The sequence below is a fragment of the Physella acuta genome, unplaced genomic scaffold (assembly GCF_028476545.2).
Source record: "Physella acuta isolate Inbredline_101_S28 unplaced genomic scaffold, ASM2847654v3 ptg000672l, whole genome shotgun sequence".
NCBI classification, from domain to species: Eukaryota; Metazoa; Mollusca; class Gastropoda; family Physidae; genus Physella; species Physella acuta.
The window spans coordinates 142,501-160,051 of record NW_026732191.1 but is presented as its reverse complement, the minus strand read 5'-3'; the positions used below and the strand labels follow the sequence as shown (position 1 = coordinate 160,051).

The following is a 17,551-nucleotide window of genomic DNA, read 5'->3' as shown; positions in this document are numbered from 1 at the left end:
ATCTCGCTTCCTACAACACTATTAGCTCATTTAACACAATCTATGCAAACAGAAAAATCTGAAATAATGCAAATTGCGATGGTCAAATGGTAAATTCAGTTTGATTATGTGTATGTTGTCATTAGCAATTTACAAATTGTTATTATTTTTTTCAATTCATTAGCCCGTATTTAATAGCCACTAGTCTCTATAAAAAGAGAGCAGGAAAGCAAAAATGCAATGTTACCTTCTAACAAAACACGTATCTACATCTTTACGCGATTCTCCCAGCACAGACGCATCGCTGCATGGCGGATACTCCCTGCTCAGCAAGTGCCGTGAATACGGCACAGGTCCTGGTCTTGTAAACAGATTACAGTGGAAATAGTGTTGGTCTTCTTAAACGGCAATACCGAGGTGAATGAAAACTGACCGCCAGTGGTAGACCACGTTGCATAATAGGTTTGTAATTTTTTGTTTCTTCCTCATTAAATTTATAATCTCGTTGGCGAGACAGAGATATTTTTTTCGAATTAAATTAATTATTCTGAATTATATATTTTAAACATGATTTCAATTGATATTTAAAAAAAAAAAAATCCTACTATTTCTAGGTCTCACCTCAAGATTAAAAATACAAAAAAAATGCAACAATTATAAAACATTTTACTAATAAAGAGAATCAAATTAAGTGCTTTAGGGCAACATGTTACGCTTTAGAATAAATAATAACAATCTAACGCTGCTTGAAACCCACAGAATTTTAAGTAGGCTCTAATTTCTTTTGGCACTATCGTGAAGTTTATCATTACCAATGCTTACTATTTAAAATAATTAAACAAGAACAGAAAGGATTTTTTAATGTATGTTTTACCAATGTAAAAAAAAGACATATTTACGTTTATTTGGAAAAATCTACTATCTGACAAGTATAAAAACAAGAAGATGGTGATCTACTTACAAGCCCTATTGACAATTCATCATGTGACTTCCTTGAGTCATTGGTGGCAAATATTATAACGCGTTTCAAAAGAAAAGAGAAATGAAATTATTACTTTTTAAAAGATTTGAAAAACCACTACACTCGACGGAAACAGTGACGTCACATGATGTGTTGTTTTTTTTTTACATCAATAATGGCGGCCTATCGAAGGAGATTGTGTTCCCATTCCAATGTTTAACGCGTTCTAAAGCTAATTTTCTGTCGGCTTTAACTTTAACAATACGTCCGTTTGCTGTATTTATTACGTTCCAAAAGTATATCAATTTTCAACTGTCTTTTTCATTTAGTTTTACGATAAATTTTTCTAGATCTACAATCTGTCCAAGAAAGTTATTTATAGATCTAGATCTAGATCTAGAATCTATGTCAAATCAAAGATTTATTAGTTATAAATACAATCCAAAAAAAACGAGTCTTAAGCAAACCAGTCGTAGATCTAGAATATAGATAATTTTATCTAGATTTAGATTATAATGATTTTCTATATACTAAACTATTTTAGACCTTTATTATTTTATATAAATCTTTGTATGGAATATGGTAATTTTGAAATGCTCGCTCCAGGGCCTATTAGCGTAGCTATTAGCTAATGATTAGATCTAGATTCTAGATCTAGCAAGAAAAACTAAACTTAAGACTTAAGCAAACGAGTCGTAGAATCTAGATAATTCTATCTAGATCTAGATAATTTCAGACCTTCTTTTTTTATATAAATCTCTGTTTAGCTAATTTAAGATAAAATTTAATTTGAAAGTTACTACTACTAGACTTAGATCTAGATCTATGCGCGTAAATCAAGTTGCATAAGGAGACTCAAAGTATCAAAGTATAGTATAAAAATTCACCCACGAGTAAATAGCTAAGTTGGTAGTGTAATCGGCTCTCATATACAGTCAGACATTCGACGTATTTCTCAGCCTCACTGTAAAAAAAGAAAAAAAAATCGGGTGGCACAGTTTCTAGACCAATACAACAATGAAATTTTTTTTAAATTTTTTTTTTTAGATGTGAATAATAAAGTTGCCTATCTGAACTTGACGGGGTACAGGGCAGGTGAAGTAGAGTTCATCTGTTTCTTTGTCCTAAGCATATGAAAGGATAGTGTGGTCAGAGACATGCTCGGCTGGAATCTTTTTTAAACGATAAAAACATGTTGTCTGAGACTTTGCGGGAAACTGGGCAGGTGAAGTAGAGTTGAGTAGGTCACTTGTGACGTCAGTATATGAAGGGATAGTTCGAAATCGGTGCTTTCGGTGTTTTTAAAAGATAAAAAACATATTTTTAAATGTGGGGGTCTGTTTTTTGTGACGATAAGTGACACTGCAGTAGCGTAGCGGGGGGGGGGGAGACATAAGTCTCCGGGCGCCGACCTTAGGGGGCGCCAAAATGGTTAGGAAAAATAAATTGAAAGGTTAAGGGGGTGCAAATCGAAAGTTTGAGGTAGGGGGAAAGGGGGGTGCAAATCGAAATCTTGAGGGGGATTCATATAATAAATTTGAGGGGGGGGGGGTTGCAAATCGAAAGCTTGCGGGGGGGGTTCAAATCGGAAAGTTTGTCCCCGGGCGCCGAGAAGGGTCGCTACGCCGCTGAGTGACAGACGTGATGCTTAAATCTATTGTGTCTTCATAAATGTATTTTATTTGAAATTTTAATATATTTACTATAATACTTATAAGCTAACAAATAGTGTAATTTTTGACGAAAAAAATCTCGAAAGATTTATTAAGAGCTTAGTTTGACTCACTGGCAGAAAGATGTGGATTTGATGTGGGGATAAACGCAGGAGCTCACATTACAAATTCCACCACTTGTATTTATTGCTGACAAAGAATGTATCATATTTTAAGGTCATTACTGTTAAAACAACCAATTATGTAAACTTTATAACGAAAATATCTCTAAAACCGTAAAACCTTACGTTTGCAGTGCTTCATCTTCATGATAGATTTTGTAGCAGCTCTCAGCCCTTTGGCCTCAAATTTTTTTAGGCCGCAGGCTTTATTGATCACATATACAGTCAGACATTCGACGTATTTCTCAGCCTCACTGTAAAAAAAGAAAAAAAAAAAGCAATGCAATGCAATGCAATGCATTGCATAGCATTGCAATGCGAAGAAATACAACGAAATTACATGCCAAAGCCCCCATTCCAATGCCAAATATATTTTTATAACTATACACACCTTCATTTATAGAAGGACGATGACAAGCATCCATGCTGCATTCAGCTATTATATATATATATATATATATATATATATATATATATATATATATATATATATATATATATATATATATATATATATATATATATATATATATATATATATATAGGCATACTGCCTAGCTTCACTTAGGTTTTCATAAAACTTTTGAAAATTGGAATCATTTATTAATTGGTGAACGAATGTTATGTGGAGTGCTAAGGGCCTAAGTTTCAACAGCCTGAGTAGTTTCATGACATGCCTACATTTGTGGAGTATTCGCAAACTACTTGTAAGGTTGTTAGAACTGCAAATGCTTCAACAATTGTATAAATAAAATATTATATTAAATTCACTTTTTAATTATTTTTTTACAATTGCAATACAATACATAACTTAATTTATAACGAAATATCTATTTAAACGAATACTATACGTTTTGATTTTTGTTTTTTCTTTAAAGAGTAAAAAAATATATCTAAAATTTATTTTTGTAAAGCTATCTCCCTTGTAATTATATCAAATGACATAGTCTTTATTTACTTTTTTACAAACAATTATTTAAATAAGAGAATACAGCATCTGGAAAAATCTAACGACCCTAAGGGGTAATTCCGACGAGAATCGTTTTTTTTGTTACCCTTCAGGGTCAGCCTACAACCTTACAAAATATTAGGGAGATCGTTCGTCGATGTATTAATAAATATCTTATATAAGAATTTCAAACGCGGTCATTTTTTTATCCCTTGTCGAGGGTTTGAGTCTGACCAACAACTTTTTCATACGGCCTAGTCAGCTATAGAGGTGCATGCTAAAAAAATAGCCAGATGTACAGAGGTTTAGCACCCTAACATTTGTGTTGAAATTACCCTGTTTTTGACAAAAAAAATATATAAATTATATAGGAAAATACGACTGTTCACTTTTGACCACTTTGTAGAATTTTCGCGTATGTATGTGATATGCATGTGTATATCTATTCACATATATTTGTTCTGTATGTATTTAATTATTTTTACACCAACAACCCCCCCCCCGCCCCCCATAAATGGATTAACACATAAGTTACTGCGATTCTGAACCACCACCGTTTACCTCAGACATATTTTGCAACGTTAAGTTAATGTAACTCCCCCCAACTCACCCCCTCGCCGCTCACGGCGATTGATTTAAACCGTGTTTAGATAATACTAACGATTTTTATCTATAGTGGATTATAAATACAGTTTGATGTAGCCTGTTCTCTCTATCGTAAGCAGGTTTACTTCATGGTGTCAGCCCCCCCCCCCCCCTCTACCCACCCTTGTCGGGATTTGTCAACTTTGCTCTTGAAAGACTATTTAACTCGCTCTAATTAATCACTTAATTACGTTGAATTATCATTTTCTATATATATTTTGCTATTTTTTGCCTTTGTGTCATCCCCCCCCCCCCATAAATGGTGTCTCCCGTTGCGGTCCGCATCCCAAGCCCCCCCCCCCCCCCCCCGCGCCCCCCGTGCTACTCCTCTGGCCAGTAGCAATCAAACCAGGCGTGTTGGTCGGTTGTGATGTTGACCACTAAAAACAAAACACCCAGGCGAGTTGAAAACATATTATCTAGTTGGAAAAAAAACAACAACGTATAAAGCCAAAAACATGGGAACCGAACCCCTGACACTGTTGATCTGGGTTCTGAAGTCTCACCAGTAATCCCTCACAGCCTGTATCTCGCTGAAAAGGTTTTCAGATATCCACATCATTAAAGTTATATCTCAGTTGTTCTTAACTTGGTTTTGATGGAACCTCAAGGGGTTGGTGAATCAGTTTCAGGGACTTGACGCAGGTCAAAACACACACACAGGACTCATTTAATTTACAATCGGATTATGTCAGTGCGAACGATAAAACTATTAATAGACTTCGATGAATTAGCAAATGTGAGTGATGGAGTTTGGGACCTTGAAAAGGATTAAGAGTCTCTAATACATATCCTTAAAATTTCAGCCTATACGATGCAAAAAACTATTAATAGACTTCGATGAATTAGCAAATGTGAGTGATGGAGTTTGGGACCTTGAAAAGGATTAAGAGTCTCTAATACATATCCTTAAAATTTCAGCCTATACGATGCAACCACGTTAACTTTATTTTTCAACACTTTGATTCTTCTAACTCATCCCTAGCTAGAACAAACTTAATCTGTATTTATTTGCCCAAACCCTTACATTCACTGACCTAATCCTAACTTATCGTACAGGCTTAACGTAATTGCACGCCACGTTTTCTAATAACTTCATTTTAACATCTTATTTACTGTTTTAGGATTACTTTTTAAAAATAGTGGGAGATTGATAAAGGCCATTTGTCTAATAGCAAATGAAACTCTGTTGGACATTTTGTTCTTGATGCAGGTTTCTATCTTTCTCTTCTTTGGTTCAGCTAGAATTTGCTCGTCCGTATATAGCTAATACTGGAGACGGCTAATCCTCTAATCGAAATTAACATTCGTTTGACCTTGTGAATGTAAACCACATGTGCAAGTGCTTAACAAACTCATACGGTCGACACGTATATAGTTGTTATTTATCGTCATCTAATGTCATTTACATTCCAGCTATGTAGTCTCCAGCTATACTGTCCATCTCTCAGCTATGCAGTCTCAATATACAAGTTACATAGTCCATCTCCCTGTTATAAAGTCATAACATGCAAGTTATAGCGTCCATCTCACAGCTATAGCCTCAACATACAAGTTACAGCGTCCATCTCACAGCTATAGCCTCAACATACAAGTTACAGCGTCCATCTCACAGCTATAGCCTCAACATACAAGTTATAGCGTCCATCTCACAGCTATAGCCTCAACATACAAGTTACATAGTCCGTCTCCCAGTTATAAAGTCATAAAATACAAGGTATAGCGTCCATCTCACAGCTATAGCCTCAACATACAAGTTATAGCGTCCATCTCACAGCTATACAGTCTCAACATACAAGTTATAACGTCCATCTCACAGCTATACAATCTCAACATACAAGTTATAGCGTACATTTCACAGCTATAACCTCAACATACAAGTTACAGCGTACATTTCACAGCTATAACCTCAACATACAAGTTACAGCGTCCATCTCACAGCTATAGCCTCAACATACAAGTTATAGCGTCCATCTCACAGCTATAGCCTCAACATACAAGTTATAGCGTCCATCTCACAGCTATAGCCTCAACATACAAGTTATAGCGTCCATCTCGCAGCTATAGCCTCAACATACAAGTTATAGCGTCCATCTCACAGATATCCAGTCTCAACATACAAGTTATAGCGTCCATCTCGCAGCTATAGCCTCAACATACAAGTTATAGCGCCCATCTCACAGCTATACAGTCATAACATCTCTCAGCTATAGCCTCATCATACAAGTTATAACGTCCATCTCACAGCTATAGCCTCAACATACAAGTAATAGTGTCCACCTCCCAGCTATACTCACCTCCAATCTATACAGTCTACACGTCCGAACAATACAGTCACAATCTCCCTGGTATAAAGTCCTCATATCCCAGCTATGCAGTCTCTCACCCAACTATATTCTCCATTTCCCAGTTCTAAAGTCCCCATATCCCATTTATACCATTTTTATTTCTCAGTTATACCCGGAAAATCTCAACAGAACAGCATGACTTCTTCGGTGGGAGACTGTTATGTTATTCTTGTAGTTTATTATGCTCTTTTGTAACTTGAGTGATCGCTTATGTTCTCTAGGTGGGTGAATTTTAATTAATTTCTACTGATAAATTTTGTTCCAGGAAAGTCAAAAGCACCGCACCTCAACGCCTTGTGTTTTTATCTTTTCTGCGTGGTTTTTGGTACTATGTGTTTTTATCTTTTCTGCGTGATTTTTGTACTATGCCAGATATTTTGAAGATCAAAGTTATTATAGTTTATCATAATAGTAAATCTGCACACATACAACATAAGAAAAAAATGTTTTTTTTATAATGCAGAGTTTATTTGGCCAAAAAGTTTTCGTTCGCCATGGATCTATGTCCAACCTTTTTTTATAATAGATCAATGTTTCTAGAAAACAAAATATAAAAAAATTACTAAATACGATATATATATATATATATATATATATATATATATATATATATATATATATATATATATATATATATATATATATATATATATTGTGACGTGGCCTAGATGTTCAAAGCGAAAGCGTGTAGGCACGGAGAGATTGGGTGTGAGAGTGGCCTCCCCTAACAAGTGTGTGAACTCGAGTGTGTAAGCAGTGTGTGGTATCGACAACTTAGGGTAGCCTGTAGTCAGTGTTTTCGTGAATGTTCACTGTTTCTCTGTTGTAGTGAAAATTATATTGGATTATTACATTTGAACTGTGTTTTAAATTGTGTTATACCTTGTTCCACTATGAAATGGAAAGCTAACCATAACAAGTGAGGGCTTAAGTCCGGGATTTGAACACAACAAGATTTTTGAGAAGTTTTTACCCCTAGACAAAAAGGAAAATATCCAGTATCAACAGCAGCGTTAGAGCCGACATGAAAAATATCGAGTGTCAACAGCAGCGTCACAACCGACTAGAAACTTTCTAGTATTAACGGCAGCGTTACAGCCGACTAGAAAACATCTAGTATTAACGACATCGTTACAGCCGACTGGAAAGTGTCTAGTATCAACGGCAGCGCCACAACCGACTTGAAAATGTCTAGTATCAACAGCAGCGTCACAACCGACTAGAAACTTGCTAGTATTAACGGCATCGTTACAGCCGACTAGAAAACATCTAGTATTAACGGCATCGTTACAGCCGACTGGGAAGTGTCTAGTATCAACGGCAGCGTCACAACCGACTGGAAAATTTCTAGTATCAACGGCAGTGTCACAACCGACGGGAAAATTTCTAGTATTAACGGCATCGTTACAGCCGACTAGAAACTATCTAGTATTAACGGCAGCGTTACAGCCGACTAGAAACTATCTCGTATCAACGGCATCGTCACAGCCGACTAGAAAACATCTAGTATTAACGGCAGCAGTCATCGCCGACGGAAAAGACTTAGTATCAACAGCCAAAAACTTGTTAACAGTGCTGCAGACATCATGGCCATAAATAATGAAATTGAAAATACAGTGATAAAACTAGGAGAGAAGTTGAGGAAACTTGCTAGCTACAAAGTGGACTACATTAGCATAGCAAGTAAGATACAAAATTTTAGAGCTACAATATTAGCATCTCAGTCCTTGATCACATCAGAAGCAAATCAGTGCGTCGCCACCAACATGAAAGCTCTAGCTACTGCCCCACTTGCAGAAGACCTAGTCAACCAGACACGCAATCTAGGCAACAAGTCAACAGAGTGGAGAACTAGGTCAAGGGCAGCTGAGCAGAAGGTAACTTTAATCCAGTATCAAGTTCATAGTCTTTTTAAAGATACTAATGAGACTTTAATTATAGTTAAAGACTGTGATGTCAAGATAGCAGGATCGAAACAAAAATGTTTGGACGCCAGAGCTGAGCAGAAGAGCCAGAGCCAACGTCAGAGCCAGAGCCAGTGCCAGAGCCAGTGCCAGAGCCAGTGCCAGAGCCAAAGTCAGAGCCAGAGCCCGTGCCAGAGCCCGTGCCAGAGCCCGTGCCAGAGCCCGTGCCAGAGCCACAACCAGAGCCAGAGCCAAAACCAGAGCCAGAGCCAAAACCAGAGCCAGAGCCACAACCAGAGCCAGAGCCAAAACCAGAGCCAGAGCCGAAACCAGAGCCAGAGCCAAAGCCAGAGCGAGATCCAGATCGACATCCAGAGCCAAAGACTGTACCAAAATTAGAGTGGTGTACGAACTTGTATTATATGAATAGCTTCTAGTTTTCATTGTCATCATTGACTAGATTTATTTCAACATATCTAACTTCAGAAAACGAAAGGAAAGTAACATTGTTCTGATGTATTGTAATTCAATTCAAATGCTTTATTGATGACAAATGTTTTTTAAAAACCTTGTTGACTTATAGACTAGACGTATAAAGCTATAAGTAGTTAATTCATGCGTACGTCCAACATTTTACTGTAGATATATAATTTTTACTCGCCAACATTTATTTATAGGGAGATTTAAAGCATGTAAAAGGTCAGATAAATATTTTGTTAAAATTTTTACTGTACATGTTAAGTAGTTGTGCAGGATAGACCTTAGAAATGCTGTTTAATTTAAAGAAAAATAAGAAACCTCTTTTTTTAGGGGGGAGGTGTGACGTGGCCTAGATGTTCAAAGCGAAAGCGTGTAGGCACGGAGAGATTGGGTGTGAGAGTGGCCTCCCCTAACAAGTGTGTGAACTCGAGTGTGTAAGCAGTGTGTAGTATCGACAACTTAGGGTAGCCTGTAGTCAGTGTTTTCGTGAATGTTCACTGTTTCTCTGTTGTAGTGAAAATTATATTGGATTATTACATTTGAACTGTGTTTTAAATTGTGTTATACCTTGTTCCACTATAAAACGTCAACTAAGCTTAACAATATATATATATATATATATATATATATATATATATATATATATATATATATATATATATATATATATATATATATATATATACGTATATGTATATATAAATATATATATTCATAAATATATATTCATAAATATATATATATGTATATATATATATATATATATATATATATATATATATATATATATATATATATATATACATATATATATACATATATATATACATATATATATATATTTATATACATATATATATATATATATATATATATATATATATATATATATATATATATATGTATATATACATATATATATATAATATATTTATATATATATATATATATATATATATATATATATATATATATATATATATATATATATATATATATATATATATGTATGTATATATATATATGTATGTATATATATATATATATATATATATATATATATATATATATATATATATATATATATATATATATATATATATATATATATATATATATATATATATATATATGCATATATATTTTTATGCATTTAAATTATTTGATCTTAAACAAGAATATGAATAAAGGAGTAAACATGCTTACGCAATCAAGATGAGACAACTCCTTTTTGTCTTTAATTCCTAACAGTACTTGAAAATCACATGTTGTTCTCTTTAAAAACAAAAGTACAAGTAAATACATTAGATTAACTAACAGTAAAGTACAAATGTATAGAGTGTACACTCACCGTTGGATGTTCAGCAACAGGGCAATTTTTTGGGTCAAAGGGTGCCATTTTCCTGCAAACGGTTGGTACAAATACAACGCCATAGAAACGGAAGAGCATGCCTGCAACAACCTGCAAATGATGGTTGAGGTATACAGAATCAATATTTTACATCAGTCTGCAAATGATGGTTGGTGTAGACAAAAATCAACATTTTATAAAAGTCTCGATGGATTGTTGCGACATACAGAATAACAATATATTTTCTCTGCATCGCTCATCTTAACTGGACGCATACACGGCATTACAAACAATAAATCTCAAATAACCTTTTTTTCCGTGTAAAATATTACAATGAGGACATAAAACAACACTGTCTAATTCAATGTATAACACCCAGTTTATTGACTAAACTGTTTAAAAAATTACAGCAATAAAATGTTTAATGACAAATTATTTTATTTAATTATTTATTTAAAAAAAAAACACAAACCTGTTCTGTGACATTTGCAACGGACTCTTCGATTACCCAAAAGGCACAGTTTATCATCATGTTGTATTCGTTGACGGCAAATTTGAGAGCTACTTGAACTTGAGGGTCATTTATGTCAACTGGCGTGATACCACCTTCAACATATCCAAACAAACCCCTGTCAATCGCTTTTAAAGCAGGCAAATACCAGGCTTATATGAGGGAGCGTAAAGACGACTGGATACAAAACTGACCACTTTATCTCTTTATACGTCGAGTCAATAGAAACAGATGAACTGTTTCTTCTAACCCGAAGATCGTCAATGTCAGAGGGGATAGCTTGATCTTGCTTTAACCCCTCCCCTCACACACAAAAACCCTGATCCGCTGATACATATATATAAATATATATATATATATATATATATATATATATATATATATATATATATATATATATATATATATATATATCTTTATATATATATATATATATATATATATATATATATATATATATATATATATATATATATATATATATATATATATATATATATAAACCCAATTTACGTTCCTCTGTAATGGCTTTTCTTTTCTACATTAATTTTCACGCGTTTTAAAAATGGCCACTACTCTGTTTCGCTGTTAAAGTATGTTACATCACCTGGGTTGGACAAGGTAGAAGCCGGCAGCAGCAGCGATATGATCAACACGTAGAGATGCATAACTGAGAGCTACGTTCTACAGCCAAGTAAACTGTCAAACAATGAACAGGATTACAAGCATAGTTTCATCATATATATATATATATATATATATATATATATATATATATATATATATATATATGTGTGTGTGTGTGTGTGTGTGTGTGTGTGTTTGTGTGTAGTGTGCTAACGATTCAAAAAGTCTCAACATAAACTATTTCTGTTTCGTTTTTTAACGTGTAAAAGTCCGACAGTCCCTATTGTCAATGTTAAAAAGACCTACCGTTCTTAGAGAGAATGAGTGACGACAACAGCAAGCTGACCTCAAGAGGGGCTCTACTTAACTGTAATTGAGACACCACGTGACGCCACGTGGTCAGAGATGCTCAACCATTTCAACCAATCCGGTAAACTAACTCTAATTCTAAATATATTGGTCTAGTCCTTGTTTTTGGTGTTTTTTTTTTGTTTTTTATCAATCTAGCTGTATGGCTCTAATCATATCACTGGTAAGGCTAGCACTGGTGTTGACTTCTGTCATTGATAGGCCTATATCTAGCACTGGCGTAGTTTACTCTCATCATTGGAAGGCCTATATCTAGCACTAAGGTTGTCTTGTCTCATGATAGGTAGGCCTATAGCTAGCACTGGCGTTGTCTTATGGCATCATTGGTAGGCCTATATCTAGCACTAAGGTTGTCTTATCTCATGATAGGTAGGCATATAGCTAGCACTGGCTTGTCTTATCTCATCATTGGTGCAGTTAGCACTAAACTTAATCTAATTGAGGCTGGATTACTTTTGTAAGAGGGCAGATTAGCTTTACGAAGATAATAATTTGCTGTGGAAGATGGTTATTTCTTTTAGCACCAAACTCACTTGACTATCAAGATTAATATACATAAACCTTGTTTCACTTGGAAATAAAGAGTATAGATGGTAGAGAAACTGTGTAGCTATGATCTGGGGACTATATATCAAAGAGATGGGTGCTGTATAGCTCGGACGTGGACACTGCATAGCTGGGAGGGGAATATAGCTGGGAGATGGAGACTATAACTGGGATATTGAGACTGTGTAGTTGGGAGATGGACAGTATAGCTGGAGACTTGTAGGTAAATGACATAATATTACATCATATATCAACTATACACGTGGCGAACTTATGAACTTTTGAACCTCGTCGACATATATGTCACTTTGACAAGGAGAAATGAATGGGTTTTTTTTCGGATCAGACATGTCAAACCATGTTTTAATTTAGTGATTACAAATAAAAAACCTATTTCAATAATTGTTTTTGTAATTTAAGGCTTATTCTTATTGCTCCGGCTTATTGCTGATAGCTACTGTATTGGTCTCTATCCGTCAGGTACTGTCAGGATCTTAAGCTTACAGCTAATGGCTGGGAGTCCAGCTTCAGCATCTGTTTTGGTGTCTAGCTGACAGCTAATGTCTAAGAGTCTAGCTGACAGCTACTATCTTGTGTCTAGCTGCAGCAACTGTCTGGGTCTCTAGGTTACAGCTGCTGTCTTGGTGTCTAGCTGCAGCAAATTTCTTTGATTCTAGCAGACAGTTACTGTCTGGGTCTATAGCTGATAGCTACTATTTTGTGTCTAGATGACAGCTACTGTCTTTGTGTCTAGCTGGCAGCTACTGTCTTGGTGTCTAGCTAGTAGCTACAGTCTGGGTCTTTATCTGACAGCTACTGTCTTTATGTCATTGGTAGGCCTATATCTAGCACTAGCGTTGTTTTATATCATTATTGGAAGGCTTATACCTAGCACTAAGTTTATTTTATCTCATCACTTGTAGGCCTATATCTAGCACTGGCTTTTTCTTATCTCATCATTGGTGCAGAAAGAACTAAACTTAATCTAAGTAAGGCTGGATTACTTTTGTAACAAGGCAGATTAGCTTTACGAAGAAAGTAATTTGCTGTGGAAGATCGTAACGGTTATTTCTTTTAGCACCAAACTCTCTTGACTATAAATAAAACTTGTATAACTTGGAACTAAAGAATATAGCTGGAAGAGAAACTTTGTAGCTATGATCTGGCAACTTTATATCAGAGATGGGTGCTGTATAGCTCGGACGTGGAGACTGTATAGCTGGGAGGGGAATATAGCTGGGAGATGGAGACTATAACTGGGATATTGAGACTGTATAGCTGGGAGATGAACAGTATAGCTGGAGAATGCATAAGTGGGAGGTCACTGACATTAGATTACATCAAATAAAAACTATATACGTGGTGACCTCAGGAACGTTTGAACCTCGTCGACATATAGGTGACATTGACAAGGTCAAGAGATTTTATTTTCGGATTAGACACGTCAAACCATGTTTTAATTTAGTGATTAAAAATAAAAACCTAGTACAATAACCGTTTTTTGTAATTTAAAGCTTATTCATATAGCAAAGGCTTATTGCTGAATTTTACTGCATTTGTCACTATCCGACAGGTAATGGTTTGGTCTGTAGCTGACAGCTACTGTCTTTCTAGCTGACAGTAGCTGTCTGGATGTCTAGCTGCAGAAAAGTTTTTGGTGTCTAGCTGACAGCTACTGTCTGGGTCTCTAGCTGACAGCTTCAGTCTTTGAATCTAGCTGGCAGCTACTATCTTTGTGTCTAGCTGGTAGCTACCGTCTGGGTCTCTAGCTGAAAACTACTGTCTGGGTCTCTAGCTGACAGCTACAGTCTTTGAACCTAGCTGGCAGCTACTATCTTTGTGTCTAGCTGGTAGCTACCGTCTAGGCCTATAGCTGACAGCTATTGTCTGTTTCTCTAGCTGACAGCTACAGTCTTATGTCATTGATCGGCCCTATAGCTAGCACAAATCTCATCATTGGTAGGCCTATACCTAGCACTAATGTTTTCTAATTTCATCACTGGTAGGGCTATATCTAGGACTGGCTTTGTCTTATCTCATCATTGGTGCAGTTATTACTAAACTTAATCTAAGGGAGGCTGGATTACTTTTGTAAGAGGGCAGATTAACTTACGAAGATAGTAATTTGCTGTGGAAGATAATAACGGTTATTTCTTTTAGCACAAAAATATTTCTTGACTATTAAGATAAAGAAAAATAAAACTTGTATCACTTGGAACTAAAGATTATAGCTGGAAGAGAAATTGTGTAGCTATGATCTGGGGACTATATATCAAAGTGATGGGTGCTGTATAGCTCGGACGTGGAGACTGTATAGCTGGGAGGGGAATATAGCTGGGAGATGGAGACTAAAACTGTATATTGAGACTGTATAGCTGGGAGATGAACGGTATAGCTGGAGAATATATACGTGGGAGGTAAATGACATTAGATTACATCAAACAACAACTGTATACGTGGCGAACTTATGAACTTTTAAACCTCGTCGACATGTAGGTCACATTGCCAAGATCAAGATATTTTATTTTCTGATTAGAAACGTCAACAATGTTTTAATTTAGTGATTAAAAATAAAAACCTAGTTCAATAACCATTTATGTAATTTAAAGCGTATTCTTATAACTCCGGCTTATTGCTAATAGGTACTGTATTGGTCTCTATCCGTTAGGTACTGTCTTGATCTGCAGCTGACAGTAGTTGTCTGGTTGTCTAGCTGCAGCAACGTTCTTGGTGTCTAGCTAACAGCTACTGTCTGGGTCTCTAGCTGAAAGCTACTGTCTGCGTCTCTAGCTGGCAGCTACTGTCTTCGTCTCTACCTGACAGCTACTGTCGCTCTAGCTGACAGTAGCTAACTGGTTGTCAAGCTATCAGCTACTGTCTGGGTCTCTAGCTGATATCTACTGTCTGGGTCTCTAGCTGACATCTACTATCTTGGTCTCTAACTGACAGCTACTGTCGCTCTAGCTGACAGTTGCTAACTGGGTGTTTAGCTGCAGCGTTTTTCTTTGTGGTGTCTAGCTGACAGCTACTGGCTGGGTCTTTAGCTGACAGCTACTGTCTGGGTCCTTTAGCTGACAGCTATTGTTTGAGTCTCTAGCTGACAGCTACTCTCTGGGTCCTTTAGCTGACAGCTATTGTTTGAGTCTCTAGCTGACAGCTACTCTCAAGACCATTAGTTTTTAACCCACATCTCGAACACATGCTAAACGGATGATGGATAACAAGAACTGTTGCAAAACACATTTGCTGTCAACTTAAACTGTTTAAACTTTGGAACCGTTTGTAAAATTCCACGATTTCAAAGATTTAGTTACGAGGTAGGGGGACGGGACATAAAATGTGATTGCTTTTCATTTTGAAAAAAAATGCTAGCTACACAAAAAATAGGATTAGAACGATCGATTAATATACGCACTAAGGACTGTATTACACCATACTCATGTTAGCTATACCTATTTGGGATAGATAGCAGTCTCTACCTATCGCGAATCTTTTTTTAACAGTTTAATTAGTAATATACAAATGACCTTTATAATTAAGTCTATTTATTTGCTAATGTAATCCTGCAACACTAAATGACATGTCAAAATGAAGGTGTTAAAAAACTTAACATGTAAACAAACAGAACCTGTATTAGGATTATGTTGTCGACGTGGGTGTTTGGCTAATCAATACAGATTAAGGTTATCAAAGCTAGCTGATGGATAATAGAATCAAGATGTTTAAAACTGAGTTAAAGTGGATGCTTCGTATAGCTTGTAACTGAGGATCTATGGCTTAAATGATGTGGATATTGAAAACTATCAGCTATAGCTCTGTGTGTGGAATGTCTTTTAAGCCCTAAAGCCCAAATCCGTCTACGTGTCAGAGGTTCTCAAGATCTTTATCAATAACACCTGGAATGAATGACAATTGGTGAATAACACAGATTGAATGTCACTGATTAAAAACACAAGACATGGAGTTGATGTGGGTTGACTTTCCGCATACACAATTAATCAGTACAAATTAATTAAAATCCACCTACCCAGAGAACATAATCCACTACTAAAACACAACAGAAGTATAGAGAAAATCTTGTAATCGTGCAAACAAAATTGTGATTTTTACAATTTGCAATTTTACAGCTCCCGGAGTGGGAAAAACATAAGTCCGTATATCTGGGTGTGTGTATGCGTTGATATATGTGTGTGTGGGTAAACACGATAATTTGAGCACCGTTACAGCTAGGCTGATGAAATTTCATTTATAAGTATAATATCAACTTTTGAGCGATTTACAATAACAGGAAGTGGAACTTTTTCTACTTTAAAAATTTTAAAGCCCATAACTTTAATACTATTTCAGATAGATAAATGGCATTTCACATGTAAGTAAAAGATCTTGAATTTTGAATAATTTCCGTAGAATGGAAGTAGAAATTGCTTTGCATTGCTTTGCGTTGCGTTGCTTTGCGTTGCTTTGCGTTGCTTTGCGTTGCTTTGCGTTGCTTTGCATTCACGATCGGATTAAGTCAATGCGAACGATAAAACTATTAATAGACTTCGATGAATTAGCAAATGTGAGTGATGGAGTTTGGTACCTTGAAAAGGATTAAGAGTCTCCAATACATATCCTTAAAATTTCAGCCTATAAGATGCAACCACGTTAACTTTTTTTTTTCAACACTTTGATTCTTCTATCCCATCCCTAGCTAGAACGACCTTCATCTGTATTTATTATCCCAACCCATACATTCACTGATCTAATCCTAACTTATAGCACAGGCTTAACGTAATTGCACGCCAAGTTTTCTAATAACTTCATTTTAACATCTTATTTACTGTATTAGGATTACTTTAAAAATAGTGGGAGATTGATAAAGGCCATTTGTCTAGGGAACAGGGCATTTCCCCCCTGTCAATTATCCCCCGGATATTCCCCCCCACCCGACATTACCCCCTGGAGTAATTACCCCCCTGTCAATTACCCCCCCCCCCCCCCCCCCGCCCAACAGGACCTTTTACCCCCCCCCCCCCCGGCTATGGTTAGAGTTAGGGTTAGGGTT

General features: G+C 35.9%; 1 protein-coding gene and 1 long non-coding RNA gene across 2 annotated transcripts; both read right to left on the bottom strand.

Moving 5' to 3' along the window:
- Positions 1-238: 238 nt before the first annotated feature.
- Positions 239-2,968, bottom strand: LOC131949059 (uncharacterized). Its single transcript, XR_009388113.1, has 4 exons — positions 2,901-2,968; positions 2,727-2,802; positions 1,832-1,904; positions 239-340 (listed from the first exon to the last, which is right to left on the bottom strand). It is a non-coding gene; the product is annotated as an uncharacterized LOC131949059 (long non-coding RNA).
- Positions 2,969-7,174: 4,206 nt separating this feature from the next.
- LOC131949076 (cystatin) lies at positions 7,175-12,010 on the bottom strand. The gene is made up of 6 exons (XM_059310840.1): positions 11,896-12,010; positions 11,570-11,661; positions 10,924-11,057; positions 10,452-10,562; positions 10,307-10,375; positions 7,175-7,252 (listed from the first exon to the last, which is right to left on the bottom strand). The coding sequence occupies exons 2-6, from the start codon at positions 11,628-11,630 to the stop codon at positions 7,244-7,246; spliced, it is 384 nt and encodes a 127-aa protein (XP_059166823.1). The 5' UTR covers positions 11,631-11,661; positions 11,896-12,010; the 3' UTR covers positions 7,175-7,243.
- Between the last annotated feature and the right edge of the window lie 5,541 nt (positions 12,011-17,551).